Source organism: Stomoxys calcitrans, chromosome 4 (assembly GCF_963082655.1).
Source record: "Stomoxys calcitrans chromosome 4, idStoCalc2.1, whole genome shotgun sequence".
NCBI lineage: Eukaryota > Metazoa > Arthropoda > Insecta > Diptera > Muscidae > Stomoxys > Stomoxys calcitrans.
The window spans coordinates 177,161,213-177,176,644 of NC_081555.1; the positions used below are offsets into that span (position 1 = coordinate 177,161,213).

The following is a 15,432-nucleotide window of genomic DNA, read 5'->3' on the forward strand; positions in this document are numbered from 1 at the left end:
ATTCATATATAAAGAGCAGGGATTTGGAGCTAACCAAAACGGTGCCCAGAGTTAAAGAAGAGCAGCACAGTTTTTGGTGTAGTAGGAGCGGAAATTTTTCATTGCGAAGCGGAACGGTGTTAAGGCTAAATCACACTTCGACCACTATGATCCCCTTCGAATCAATAAAGTTAAGTCATGTTTTGAGAAGCCAAAAAAATAATTTGTGGATGCCTGGGGAATCACTGAAAATAAATAATTAAAGTGCAACAGTTACGAATGGTGGTGATTCAGTAATGGCTTGGGGTTGTATGTCAGCATAAGGAGTTGGAAGTATAATATTGGGTTGCCCAAAAATTAATTGCGGATTTTTCATATAGTCGGCGTTGACAAATTTTTTCACAGCTTGTGACTCTGTAATTGCATTCTTTCTTCTGTCAGTTATCAGCTGTTACTTTCAGCTTGCTTTAGAAAAAAAGTGTAAAAAAAAGGATATTTGATTAAATTTCATTCTAATTTTTATTAAAAATGCATTTACTTCCTTTTAAAAAATCCGCAATTACTTTTTGGGCAACCCAATACTATATTTCCAATTTATAGAATAATGGACGCCATAAGGTATTTAAACATTTGAATGCTAAATCTTCTCTCGGGCCCTGGTAAAATGCGTTTCATAAGGAGTTGGAAATATAGTATTTATTTATAGAATAATGGACGCCATAATGTATTTAAACATTTTAATGCTAAATCTTCTCTGGGGACCTGTTAAAATGGGTTTCCAACATAAAAAATTTATGTTTCAGGTAGATCAGGTAGATAACGATCCCACCAACACAGAATCGGACGTCAAAATTTGGCTAATTTGAGACAAAATTTACATCAAAACACTACTGCCAAGTCCAGACACCAACTTGATAGAAAATCCTTGGCACATTTGGAATCCCGGATTGGACAACTCCAAATTTCATCTAGGTCAACCCTTAAACTAGTGCTGCAGGAATAATGGCGCAAAACCACTTCAAAAATAGTCGAAAATTGGATGAATCGATGCCAAGACTAATAGAGGTCATCTGTACCATTACCATTCAAATACTAAATATAATCAATATATAGTGCTTACTTTGTGATAAATTTACCGACGAATACTTTTGTGAGCAAGATTTTTTTAGTTTTTCTATAATGCTTAGAAATAATTTAATAAAGGCATAGTCCGTTCTTAGGCATCTCGATAAAAATATTTTTACAAAAATGTTCATAGATTTACAAAAATATATTATATTGGAATAAATCAGAAAACGAATACTTATGTGAGTCACTGCATTTCAACATACGCTATGCTATATTTTCGAAAATAAAAACCTTCTCCTGTAAAGTTTTTATTTTGGAACTTCCAAAATCAGAACAGAAAAACCATTATTTTCCCAACAAAACCAGGCCACAACACATTGGTCTGCCTAAGACATATTTTTTTTTTTTTTTTTTTTTTTGATTCAGTTTATAAGCGTACATAGTGTAACATGTATTCATGGCATATTCCAACTGGCTACAAAAACAAACAACAAGTTTTTTGTTTTCATTCTCGGAGTACACCAACAAACTGGCTAGATGGATACGGCGAGTGCATTGGTTTCTACTAACTCTGCTATAGCAAGAATAGGGTTACCAAACTACAATGACGAGAGCGAGAATGGGAGAGAGCATCAAATCATTTAAAATATTCACCACAATCTGTTGCTGAAATAAAATTGGGTGTTGTTGGGTGTATGAATGAGCGAACCTTAAACAAAATAAAAACAAAACAACCTGTACAACTCCATAAAACCTCTGTATCTATCTGCCACTGCTCTCCCTCAATCGCACACACCACTATACTTACAAATGGGTGGTAATGTGAGAGAGCACACGAGTGCAAAGAGACAGTTTGAAGTGATTCTGTTGAGAGCAATCGTGTCTGACGGATGTATATCGTCAAAATACTCATTCATTCAGTCTTGTGTTAAAGGCGAATGTGATCATGTCGATACGAAGATTTTGCTGCGCCTATAGAAAAATGTTTAATCAATAAGAAGAAATATCGGTAGTGCGAGTTCAGTGCTTTTTGTTGCTTTCATCGAAATAGTAAAACAAATAAAAGAAAAACCAAATTCAAAGATAAAACAAATTTGGGTATCTTACGAAAAATTACAAGCAACAAAATATGTCTAAATGTAGAAGAATTAAAAAAAGAGTGTTAATTAAAATAAATAATCGTTGTGAGTGATTTTCTTGACGCTGCTGTGGCAAGTGAAAGCTTTGAATTAATAAAGAAAAGAAGTTACGTTACGCTCAAGCGTTAATTGCTTTGTCCAAAGCAAAACCGAAAAAAAATAAATTGTTTAAAGCAATTAATGAAATAAAGAAAATACGGAAAGGTGAAAATAGCCAAAAGTCCACAACCAAAAGAAAAAAAAAATGCTGCATTTAAAATAAATGATCATAGAGCAAAGTGAAGTTTTGGTTCCCAAGTCGTGGCGCCTCTTCCAGCTGAAGCAAAGATATCGTTAAACAAAAAACAAAGTCTCACAATTTCATAATATTTAAAATTAAACATCACACATACACACACACAAGCATATACTTACAAACACACTCATACAAAATGATCCGTCCCAAGCAATTATTATCATTTTCACCGCAAGCAACAAAAACCAGAACAACAACATCAACAACAATGTGGGTCATTGTCCAGTTTTGTTTGATTTTCTTACAAATCTTGGCGACAGCAATTCCCCCCGTTCACTGTGATAAAGATTTTCCCTCAACAAACTCAACAGCAGCGGCAGCCATAGTAGCCGCCGCATCCTCCATATCTGCGAGTCAAGGGAGCAATGCCATAGCCAACAGCCCCAGCAACAACGATAAACTATTACATCGAGTAGCGCGTTTAACAAAAGTCGACTATACATTGCTCAGCAATGATGAGGCCAACAATAATAGTCGAAGCCACAATGCTGGCGGTTGGCATCCCTACAATTCGGCAGCTTACTTGGCCTCGAATGGCCTGCGTACTCCGCTCAAACCGCAAAAGTTCTACACAAAAGAAGAACGTTTTCCTTCGGGCAACGGTGCGAAGGGGAAAAATGCAAATATGGTCACTTTGAATCTAGTCACGGAGCCAAGGAAAGACATTTGCAATGGCCATTGTCAGTGTGAGAAGAAAAATGCCTTCACCACGGTCATCTGCGATTTTAGAAAGAATTCAAAGGTAAGTTTTTATACTGTTTTTTTTTTTATCAAGGAAGCATATTTCTTGCATTCGTTTCTTTCTGTCTTTATGGTGGTAATTATTTATATTACAATATGTTCCACCATTTAGATAATTTTCATGATAATGGATGTGTGTCGTTTTCAATAAGAAAAACAATGTTTGTTTAAAGAAATGTTGTTTTTAATTTATGAAACTTAATGATAATCCATTGAATCAAAATGTTTTCTTTATGTTAATGGGCCGTTTACACTCACAGATTACCTAGAATTGTTTTTTAATGGCAACCACAATGCTTGAGGAAATAAAGGATGACAGCAGTTGTAAAAATTTTATAAACAAAATTTATGAATTTTTTATAGTTTGAGTTTTTTGGGAGACGTACTATAGGTTTATCTAAATTTGAATTGAAATGCTTCAGCTCCAACAAGCATGAGCTACTTTTTTCATGACAATAGGAAAATTAATCATGCTGACTTTAAATATGGCTGCAGAGACACTGATGACGCAAAATGCACATATAAATGAGGTGTTAAAAATTAAAACAAGTAAAATCGTGTGAACACCAGCGGTGGTGATCTCCTTACAAATGTTGGCGACGATAGGCGGCACGCCGTTCGGACTCGGCATAAAAAAAGGAGGCCCTATATCATTTAGCTAAAACTTGAATAGGACTGTACTCTTTGATATGAGAGAAGTAGCCCGTGTTCCTTAATGTTTATGAGAAAATATGTAAATAAGAACAAGTAAAAGCGTGCTAAGTTCGGCCGGGCTGAATCTTATATACCCTCCACCTCCATCGCATTTGTCAAGTTCTTTGAATGACTTTTTCGAATAGAAAAACACCACTTCGAAAATTTCAGGCAAATCGAGTAATAATTGCGCCCTCTAGAGGCTCAAAAAGTCAAACTGGGAGATCGGTTAATATGCCAGCTATATTAGATTAAATACCGACTTAGACCATACTTAGAACAATTGCAGCCTCCAGAAGCCCAAGAAGTCTAATCGGGAGATCGGTTTATATGGCGGCTATATCAGGATATGAACTGATTAAGAGCATACTTGACAAAGTTGTTGGAAGTCAAAATAAAACACTTCATGCAAAATTTCAGCCAAATTGGATTAGAATTACGCCCTCTAGAACCTCAAGAAGTCAAGACCCATGATTGGTTTATATGACAGATATATCAGGTTATGGACCGATTTGAATCAAACTTAGCACAGTTGTTGGATGTCATAACAAAACATGTCATACAAAGTTTCAGCCAAATCGGATAGGAATTACGCCCTCTAGAGGCTCAAGAAATCTATTCGGGAGATCGGTTTATATGACGGCTATATCAGGTTATGGACTGATTTAGACTATACTTGACACGGTTGCTGGTTGTCATACCAGAACACTTCATGCTAAATCGGATACGAATTGCGCCCTCTAGAGGCTAAAGAAGTCCAGACCCAAGATCGGTTTATATGGCAGCTATATCAAAACATGGACCGATTTGGCCCTACACAAATTAAAAGAATTTGTGCAAAATTTTAAGCGCCTAGCTTTAGTCCTTCGAAAATTAGCGTTTCGCCAGACGGACAGACGGACGGATATGGCTAGATCGGTTTAAAATGTCATGACGATCAAGAATATATACTTTATGGGGTCTTAGACGCATATTTCGAGGTGTTACAAACGGAATGCAAAATTAGTATAACTAACTGTCTAGGGGACGTCACACCACCATAGCAACCCCCAAATAGGACGTATTTGCTCACCAAGACAATTTGGGTCTTCAAGACAGTGGAGTTCGATATTCATAGTTTTTAGGGCCCATACCCTAAACCGGACATATTTGCTGGCTTTTTCAATAAGGTGTTTAAGTGAATGGTATTTGAGATTAAGAAACGAATTTGATACCCAATTTTGAGATCAATGGCAATATGGGGTTCAAATAAATGATATATACATAGATATATGAGAATAGAGCACGTTGCTGATATATTTTCAGGGTTTAGTGATTGGGGGACCACCCCACTTCTCAAAACACCCCTAAATCGGGAATATTTACCGATCATGTCAATTTTCCGATCATTGGGGGGAAGAGCAAAACTTGATACCCACTTTCGGAACCATTTTTCTGGTGACCTACCGCTTTCCCAAAATACCCCACAAATAGCAATTTTTTACTGGCCATCGCAATGTGGGGCTCAAATAAAGATATTTGGAAGTAGAATACAAATTTGATATCCAAATGTAGGACCATATATTTAAGGCATCACCCCTTCCCCTAAAACACCCCCCAATGGGTAAACATTTTTCGACCATGCCAATATGTGGCTCAAATGAAAGGTATTTGAGATTAGAAATCCCATTTGCTTGGGAACGCCTCATCCTGTAAACTCCCCTCAAAACGAATGGCAATATGGGGTTAAATAAATCGCATTTGAGAGAAGATCACGATGCTGATATTTTTTCAGGGCCAAGTGTCTGGGCGACCACCTCACCCTCGAAAACACCACTAAATCAGATATCATGAGAATATCGGGCTGAAATAAAGTATTCTAAGAATGGAGTGCACCCTACATCCAAAATTCGTATACCAATAAAGATCATATGGGATTCAGATAAATGCACTTATATTGGTAAATTGTTTGTCAAGCGGTATACTATTTCCGTAGCATGGTATTTCACTAAAAGCTATTTAATTGTCGAAAATAAATATTCCAAGGAAAATTTTGTTCCATATAAAGTAAAAAAAGGAGCAGCGGAGCGGGCCCGGTCCAGGTAGTAATTGACTATGAATAGAATTTTGATTTCGTTGAGCCGCGCTTAACAATTTTCTTCAGTGTTCACGTTGTACGTATTTAGCATTGTTGGTTCTATTAAAGTTTAAGTCGCTCTGCATTTCCCAATTGACCGCTGATTACCACCTCGTGTTATCCATTTTCGTTGAAACTCTTTATAGTTTAAAGATTTTTCTAAGTTGCTGAAAGTATGGTGGACTGAATAATCTCTAAACTTAATTTTGTACATGATTGTATTATAAAAACACATATTAAACCATTATTACACAATCTTCCACTTGTCAATAGGAATTAATATCGAACACCTATTTAATTTTTAAATTCTTTATACAGAAATTTGGAACATTTATGTTTTCCTATGTAAAAGAAAGATTTACAACAAATATAATTTTTAAAATTGATTTTTTCCGAATATCATTGAAATGTAAATCCTATATAAATCATATGACCTGGAAATGTCATTTAATATGTGCGTCTGTTTGTTTGTTTGTTTCGGGTTTTCACATTTCTCATAAAGATCATGTAATAAAGGCCATAATTATAATGAAGGCGCATCCCACGCATCCATAGACACCAGCCCAGCTAAGGTGAGGAAAGACAACATAAACTAAACATAGACATACAGACAGACGGACGGACAGACACATAGGACAGGCAGACAATGTAGATGAATATTCTTTTTTTATTGAAAGTGTCACAACAGTAGCATGAATGATGTTAAACTAAAAATACAACTCCATTGTAAGTCATTGGAAAGGGAGCAAAATGATTCTCACAAATCCCCACAATTATTATATTATTTATGACCAACGAAACAAAATTATAAAATAAAAAGAAAACTTCATTAGATTAGCAAATCAAAGATATTTAAGCTTTTCCACAGCCATGTTGATAATTCTTCCGCATTGTGATTTTTATTCAATTTCAATACCAAAACGCATCAACACCCCATTATCAATGGCATCTGGAATTTATGCAATTAATGGTGAGATGCAAGATAGACAACTAGCCAGTGAGCCATATTTTCTTAGAACCTAAACTCATTCTGCTACACATCTGTCTTTCTTTCTTGGGAATTTGAAAATTTTGAAATTTTATTTTGATGGAATGGTGTTTGCAGTGCTCTCTCTCTGTGTTATGCATTCCTTATGTTGGCGCAATCATGATATTCTAGACTTTTTGTAAGTTTAATGCTTATCCGCCAACACATTCCCAATGCCTTTGGGGACATGGCATTCCCAGAAGAATGCATTGCCATAATTACGTAATGTCCCATGATGTTTAGTTTTTATGTTTTAAAAAAGTTTTAAAAGATCTGGGGGTTTTAGTTCTTTTTATCAAGTTTGGCAAGACTTTTGGTTGTTAAATCTGTATGTAGTCAGTCCATACATCATTTGTCCTTAATTATAGATAAGAAGATATTTTTTAAGTGATTATTCTGTCAATGATCTTCTGCCTTAATGCAAATTTGAATACATCGTTTGTTTGGTTATTTTTTTTTAAGCTTTGGCTTTTTAGTTTATTTTTTATTTTTACAACTTGTTTGTGCTTTTTTATTTTTAAATGTGACATTTAGCAGCGAAATGCTTAAGTTTATGGTAGATTTTTATGGCTTTTGTCTAAATAAACTCTTAATAAGTGTGAAAAATGCTATGTTAGTTCTCATCTCAGGATTTTAAATCCGTATAAGCACATAATTATGGGAAGTTTTGGTATTTAAAACATTGCCGCAGTTTGTTATTGGAGATAAATAAAAATTTTCAAAAGAGCTTGATAATAGCCATACGTCTTTTAAATCAGAACTATATACATATATACAGCTAAATCATGAAGATAATTAATATTATTACCATTCGTGGATTTATTTAAGGAAGCATAGAATCTAGTTCTCTCGTTATGTTTTAGGTAGTCTTGCAAGCTCGTCTGTTCTACAGTTTCCAAGTATATATCTGGGACCCGGCACCCAGATCAAATGTTTTTAAAATTGTTCTGCCATTTCGATGCAGAGATAGTTTCTACACAAATTTAATGACTACCTGGCGGACAGAGATATTCATGGCAACTGCTGATAATACATTATATCTTAGGCGCTCCACAACTACTTTAATTGCAAAAAATCTCCGCTTGATAAATACTTCAGTCTTAGTATAGACTTCTCAATATGCCCAATTTTGTCATGGTCTTCTAGAATCATCCGTAGGTAGAAGTTTATATATCCTCTATTACCAGGGTTGTTTAAGGTCCTATAAAGGTATAGTTGAAGGATATTTGAAGCTCCCTCCACTAGACCACAACATCATACAGCAATATAAGTAGGACAACAGCCAGTGCATGACACGCAAACCCCTACTTATGACAATTATAGGACACGCCATTTTCAAAATGTTGGATTTAAAGTTCATTTTTCTGTCCAGCGAAATTCCCAAGTAATTTGCGTTTTCAGTAGATGGAACATTCTCTGCCTCCAAGGAGAAGCAACCTGCCAATGTGGGCACCTTCTTCTTTGAAAGGATTTACACCTAGACTAAACGCCTTTTCTTTTCCCGGTCTTAGCGACATCATTCATCACTTTCTTCTTTTTGTTTTAAATCGAATTCTTTCCAATGAGATGATATTCACTCTTTCCATTTCTAAGGGCCCGTTTTTTCCATGCACAGATCAAGTGGTGGCAGACACTTGGTGTCAGAGATTTTAGAATGAGCGCTGGAGATCGTGGCGCTTGGAACGCTATTCTGCGTTTGAATAGTGGAACAAATGTTCTGTCATTGCCAATTAAAGTGAGTAAGTTAAACGGAGGCCACCGTGGCGCGGAGGTTCGCATGTCCGCCTATGACGCCGAACGCCTCCTCACTAATGATGGCTACATTTATGAGGTAGCCCGCCATGTTAAAACGTCTCTACCAATTGGTGTCTTTATGCGGTACGCTGTTTGGATATATATGAATGGAGAAAACCTTATCATAGCTTAAAACTTTTATCGAACTGAACTCATTGATATGAGCATAATGTCCCCTGTTCCTTAATGGAATGTTCATAGAACATAAATTAGTTTATTAGTTAATAGTGCGCTAGGTTTACCAGCGCGGAGGTATCACAATAGGCTAACATTGTCTAAGGTAGTCTATTAAAACATGGCTGATACTTAAACCTAATCGAAAGTCTATATCTAGGTCTTTTTCGCTATTGTATAAAAAGATTCCTGAAGAATATATCTTCGAGTGCTGGATAGCTTTGCCCTAACCGCAATAGCCACGTCATCAGTACCAAATTTACATCCCCATTTTCTAGGGTCAATAACATATTGTCAATGGCTTTATTTCAACGTAGCAGAGACAGGTCACTTAGTTGAGATCTATAATGGTATTTAAGGTTTAGGATTTCTACCAATCTCTTTAAATCTACAAATCCCAATCGTTGTTGTAATACATATTTAAATTAGTACGTAAGTTATTCTAAACTTTCATACTTTCTCTCTTTCAAGATTGACGTTGGTTTTACGTTTTTAAGGCATTTTACAAGTCAAGAAATGCAATCATTCTATATTCCTTCGCAGCTAGAGTTTCAATCACGATATTGATTGATCCAATTAACTTTTTATTGAAACTGCTGCAATCACGATAATGATATATCAATCACCCATTTTGAATTAGTGATTGAAAAAATTTTCAATAAAAAAGATGCATATTCAAATAAAAAATGTAATATGGTGCTTAAGTAAAATCAATTAAAGGTTACAGTACAGATATTATAAAAGAAATCAATCCCATGGCAGCCGGTTGTACGTACCAGATTGACCCAATGGAGTACTTCATCGGCATGGGCTGCTGTGTCACACTGCTACATAACATAAAATAAAGGGTAAAGGTTCTAATTTGTAATTCAAACGATTCGATTCAATTAAAAAAATGATTGATTAAATTTATTTTCAATTGAAAATTAAGAAAAAAATCAATCACAATTGTGATTGAAAATTCTTTCAGATATAATAAAAAAAGGCAATCCCATGTCAGCCGGTTGTGTGTACTAGATTGACCAGTTGGAGTACTTCATCGGCATGAGCTACCGTGTACAACACACTGCTACACAACATAAAAGAAAGAGTAAAGGTTCTAACACCAATTTGTAATTCAAACATTTTTCGATTCAATTAACAAAATGATTGATTCAATTAATTTTCAATTGAAAATTCAAAAAAAAGTGCAATCACGACTTTGATTGAAAATTCTTTCAGATTCAAAAAAATTTATTGAATTAATTTTTTAATTGAAAAATGCAAAAATTTCAATTACGACTGCAAATGGAAAAAAACTCATATTCGATTAAAAAAAATTATTGAATCAATTAATTTTTCAATTGAAAACAATTTTATTTTCGATTAAATTTTTTAGCCGAAATATTCGTCCAAGACCCCAAAAAGTACATATATTCTTCATCGACATGACATTTCAAGTCGATCTAGCCATGTCCGTCCGTTCGGTAGTTACATATATACCCGAGGTGGTGGGTATCCAAAGTTCGGCCCGGCCACACTTGACGCCTTTTTACTTGCTATTTTGTCAATTTTCACTATATACCTAACTCGCCTTATCATCCAACCCAAATATGGAATTAACACAATAAATGAGGACTACCAAAAATCCTCAGCGATTTGCATGACTAAATTGTTTAATAATTCCAATTGTTTATATTAATAACAATATTCAACCGCATTTTGTGTGTGTGTTTTTTTAACGGAGGGAGCAAGACAATCAAGGAACCCGGCCGGGTACTAGTGAAGCTAATGAGACGGTGATGGGGCCGCAAAAATACAAAGGAATTGAATTGTAAGTTTATTTAAATATCAAAAAAAAAATAAATTACAGCAGCAAAAACGCCTTTTGTTGTTATTCGCTCGCATTTCGCAGCGATTGTTTAAATCTCAAAGTGAGTCACTGGCTGGCTTTTATTTTGTTTATTTTTTGTGTTATACCGAGACTTGAGAATTGCGCACTTTTGTCAGGTTGCTTTTAGTTTGGTGCTTGGTGATCGTTTTCTTCATTTTTTTTTTACTGCTAGACGATATTTTGTCATAATCAAATTATTATTCCAATTAACATGGAAGACATGTGTGGGAAGTTGGAAGAGGAGACGAGTCAACACACAAAAAACTTTATCGATAATATTTAGCAAACATTTGCTAGAATTACTAATCACGAACTGTTTGACTTATTCATTTGGATTTCGCATGGCATGACATCGGAAATGCGTTGATTAACAAAAATGACCTAATCTTAACAAATGACATGTGGACATTGCTTTAGAATGTTAACCTGATATTTACAATGTGCTGTTCAATTTCATCATAAAAAAATCATATTGATTTTTATTCAATCTTGTCTAAGGTAAATTGAATATTCAATAGTTGTATCAATTTGCCAATTAATGATTTGTGTATATGTATTTTTTTCTTCTTGGAATCGACTACTTTTATTAGCATTCCCCTTGAGTGTGAGTAATACTCCAAGAGGAAGTTGTATAATACGTATGAAATTTGTAGATCCAATAATAAATTAAATGGAACGAATATGGTGATTTATGATACATGGTCAATTGGCGAGGCGAGAACCAAGCCCTAAGTAAAACAAGTAAAAGGGCGTTAAGTTCGGACGGGCCGAACTTTGGATACCAACCACCTCGGGCATATATGTAAACCACCTTTCGTCAAATCCGGGGAAAATTGCATACCTTATGTCACATAGCAGTTATATCGAAATATCTTCCGGTTTGGACCAAATACTAATAAGCACAAGTCATTGTTTAATTGTGTATAACAAAATATTGGTCTTTTTAGCAGCTATATTTAAAAATAAACTGATCTGAACCAAGACTTTAAATGGGGCCAAGACTTAAAATCGAGATATCGTTCTATCTGGCAACTATATCCAAATTTGGACGGATTTTGAGCTGCAGAAAAAAGTCGAAGAGACTAACACAACTCACTGTCCCAAATTTCGACGCCATCGTACAATAAATGCGCTTTTTATAGCCCCAAAACCTAAAACCAAGAGATCGGTCTATATGGCAGCTATATCAAAATCTGGACCGATCTGTGCCATATTGCAGAGGTATGTCAAGGGGCTTAACTTAACTCACTGTCCCAAATTTAGACGCCATCGGACAATAAATGCGCCTTTTATGGGCACAAAACCTTAAATAGAGAGATCGCTCTATATGGCAGCTATATCCAAATCTAGACCGATCTGTGCCAAATTAAAGAAGGATGTCGAAGGCCCTAACACAACTCACGGTCCCAAATTTAGGCGCCATCGGACAAGAAATGAGCCTGTATGGCCCCAAAACCTTCAATCGAGGGATCGGTCTATATGGCAGCTATATCCAAATCTGATCCGATCAAGGCCAAATTGAAAAAGAATGTTGAAGGGCCTAACACAACTCACTGTCTCGAATTTCAGCAAAATCGGATAATTAATGTAGCTTTTTTGGACCTAAAACCTTAAATCGAGAGATCGGTCCATATGGCAGCTATATCCAAATCTGAACCCATCTAGGCCAAATTGAAGAAGGATATCGAAGGGCTTGCGACTACTCACAGTCCCAAATTTCAGCAAAATCGGATAATGAATGTGGCTTTTATGGGCCAAAGACCCTCAATCGGCGTATCGGTCTATATGGCAGCTATATCCTAATCTGAACCGATCTGGGCCAAATTGTAGAAGGATGTCGTAGTGCCTAACACAACTCACTGACCAAAATTTCAGCTAAATCGGATAACAAATGTGGGATTTTTGGGCCTAAGACCCCAAATCGGCGGATCGATCTATATGGGGGCTATATCAAGATACAGTGCGATATAGCCCATCTTCGAACTTAACCTGCTTATGTACAAAAAGAGAATCTGTGCAAAATTTCAGCTCAATATCTCTAGTTTTAAAGACCGTAGCGTGATTCCAACAGACAAACGGACATGGCTATATCGTCTTAGATTTTTACGCTGATCAAGATTATATACACCTTATAGGGTCGGAAATGGATATTTCGATGTGTTGCAAACGGAATGACAAAATTAATATACCCCTATCCTTCGGTGGTGGGTATAACTAGGCAGAATCGTTCATGCTCTCCATAATGGATCCCGTTGGTGTTATTTTTGTGTAGTTTTTATACCCTCCACCATAAGATGGGGGGTATACTAATTTCGTCATTCTGTTTGTAACTACTCGAAATATTCGTCTGAGACCCCATAAAGTATATATATTCTTGATCGTCGCGACATTTTATGTCGATCTAGCCATGTCCGTCCGTCCTTCCGTCTGTCTGTCGAAAGCACGCTAACTTCCGAAGAAAGCTAGCCGCTTGAAATTTTGCACAAATACTTCTTATTAGAGTAGGTCGGTTGGTTTTGTAAATGGGTCATATCGGTCCATGTTTTGATATAGCTGCCATATAAACCGATCTTGGGTCTTGACTTCTTGAGCCTCTAGAGTGCGCAATTCTTATCCGATTGGAATGAAATTTTGCACGACGTGTTTTGTTATGATATCCAACAACTGTGCCAAGTATGGTTCAAATCGGTCCATAACCTGATATAGCTGACATATAAACCGATCTGGGATCTTGACTTCTTGAGCCTCTAGAGGTCGCAATTATTATCCGATTTGCCTAAAATTATGTACTACGGATCCTCTCATGACCATCAACATACGTGTTTATTATGATCTGAATCGGTCTATAGCCCGATACAGCTCCCATATAAATCGATCTCTCGATTTTACTTCTTGACCCCCCAAAGGGCGCAATTCTTATTCGAATTGGCTGACATTTTACACAGGTCTCCAACATGTAATAATATAATAATAGCAGAGCAACTCTTTTCTTATATCCTTTTTTGCCTAAGAAGAGATGCCTGGAGAAGAACTCGGCAAATGCGATCCATGGTGGAGGGTATGTAAGATTCGGCCCGGCCGAACTTAGCACGCTTTTACTTGTTAAGTTTTTTTTTCTTCTCATAAACGATTGGCATATTTTGTTTTTTTTTTTTTTTTTGAAGATTCTGAGCTCTCTTGTTTTAATCTTTAACTTCATGAATTCTCCATTCTCTGGAAATTATAAAAGAAAACAAACTTTCACCGCTTATTTATGTTAGTTGTATACTGTAAAACAGTCATATTTATGGAACAAAGTATCCATTTAATATTTTTTATTGTCTGCAACGGACCATGGCCAGCAAGTTGTCAGCAGCTGTAAAGGGCTTTTATTGCAGAAAAACTTGCAAACCACAAAAAATAGACATTGTTAAGATATGTTTAAACTGTGAGATGCAGTTAAGGAAACTATTTTTAGAGCAAAATTTGTAAAATGATACACCTAGATGGGCTATAGAAACTGGGACAACAATTCCACCATAAGAAATCATCATTTCAATTGTAAATGGAGACTAAATTGTATCCTAAGTATGTAAACTCTAGCTGCTTGACGATTTTTTGTTTCTTTTTATGAATATGCTTAACGTTAAATTTTAATTTGCCTTAAGTTCTCACTCTCACCAACTACACCCATTTTTATGCAGTGTGTAATTGTCAAGTATTGTAGTATTTTTTCCAGTAGTTGTTTCTTTATTGTTTTCAAGATCTTTTTGCTCCCCGTGTATCATTTCTATGACATCGTTGAACCAGCTACTAGACACTTTGTGTCCTATGTTGTGCACAGTGTTGCTATTCTGAATTAAATTGAAGAAACCTTTTCAAAAATTTCAATGTATATTCTTTCAAATGTGTCTTCATTAAGGAACAGAAGGAAGATTTTTCTCATATCAATGAGTATTGCCAGATTTAAATTATTAGTGTAATGTAAATCAAACTAATGACCTGGACTTTACAAGATATTTTATGGTGATTTCGATTGTTCAAAAAAGTGTAGCATTTTTAAGACATGTTGCACTGAAATCGAAATTTTGTGTTCGTTTGCCAAAAAAATGTAACTCCACCTCCGGGTGCAGTGTTCGTTTGTAATGATGAGAGTAGAAAAATGTTGCATTGTTAACACCGTGCAAAGTCTACGGTTGAGAATGTCCCATTTAAAATCAGCGGCTATCATTCAAGCAAATTTTGTTTGAACAAAAGAAGAGAAAATTTGTTGAATTTTTGGAAAAAAGGAAAAATTGAACGGGTTTTATTGAGCTAACGAAATATTAGATGCATTGCTTGAAAGTTCTTCATCCGAAGACGAGGATACGATTTTTATACTCTCCACTATTTGGTCAGATTTGGACCAAATTCGGCACGGACATTGAGTGGTCTAATATATACAAGTCACTATTCCATTTTGGTTCAATATTGCACTTTTCCAGCTATATCCAAATATGCAAATAGATTTTTCAATAAGGTTAAAATTACTCTTCAATAAGGGCACCACAGAAC

General features: G+C 35.6%; 2 protein-coding genes across 3 annotated transcripts in view; one reads left to right on the forward strand and one right to left on the reverse strand.

The window, feature by feature from the left end:
- Positions 1–15,432, reverse strand: part of LOC106082007 (E3 ubiquitin-protein ligase highwire) — a 150,167-nt gene that overhangs the window by 38,229 nt on the left and 96,506 nt on the right. The gene's annotated exons all lie outside the window — the stretch shown is intronic.
- The window catches only part of LOC106082008 (uncharacterized), a 60,639-nt gene continuing 47,188 nt past the window's right edge, over positions 1,982–15,432 (forward strand). The window contains exon 1 of the mRNA XM_013244302.2: positions 1,982–3,223. Within this exon, the coding sequence (XP_013099756.2) occupies positions 2,618–3,223 (606 nt within the window). The 5' untranslated portion in view covers positions 1,982–2,617. The remainder of the gene's footprint in view (positions 3,224–15,432) is intronic.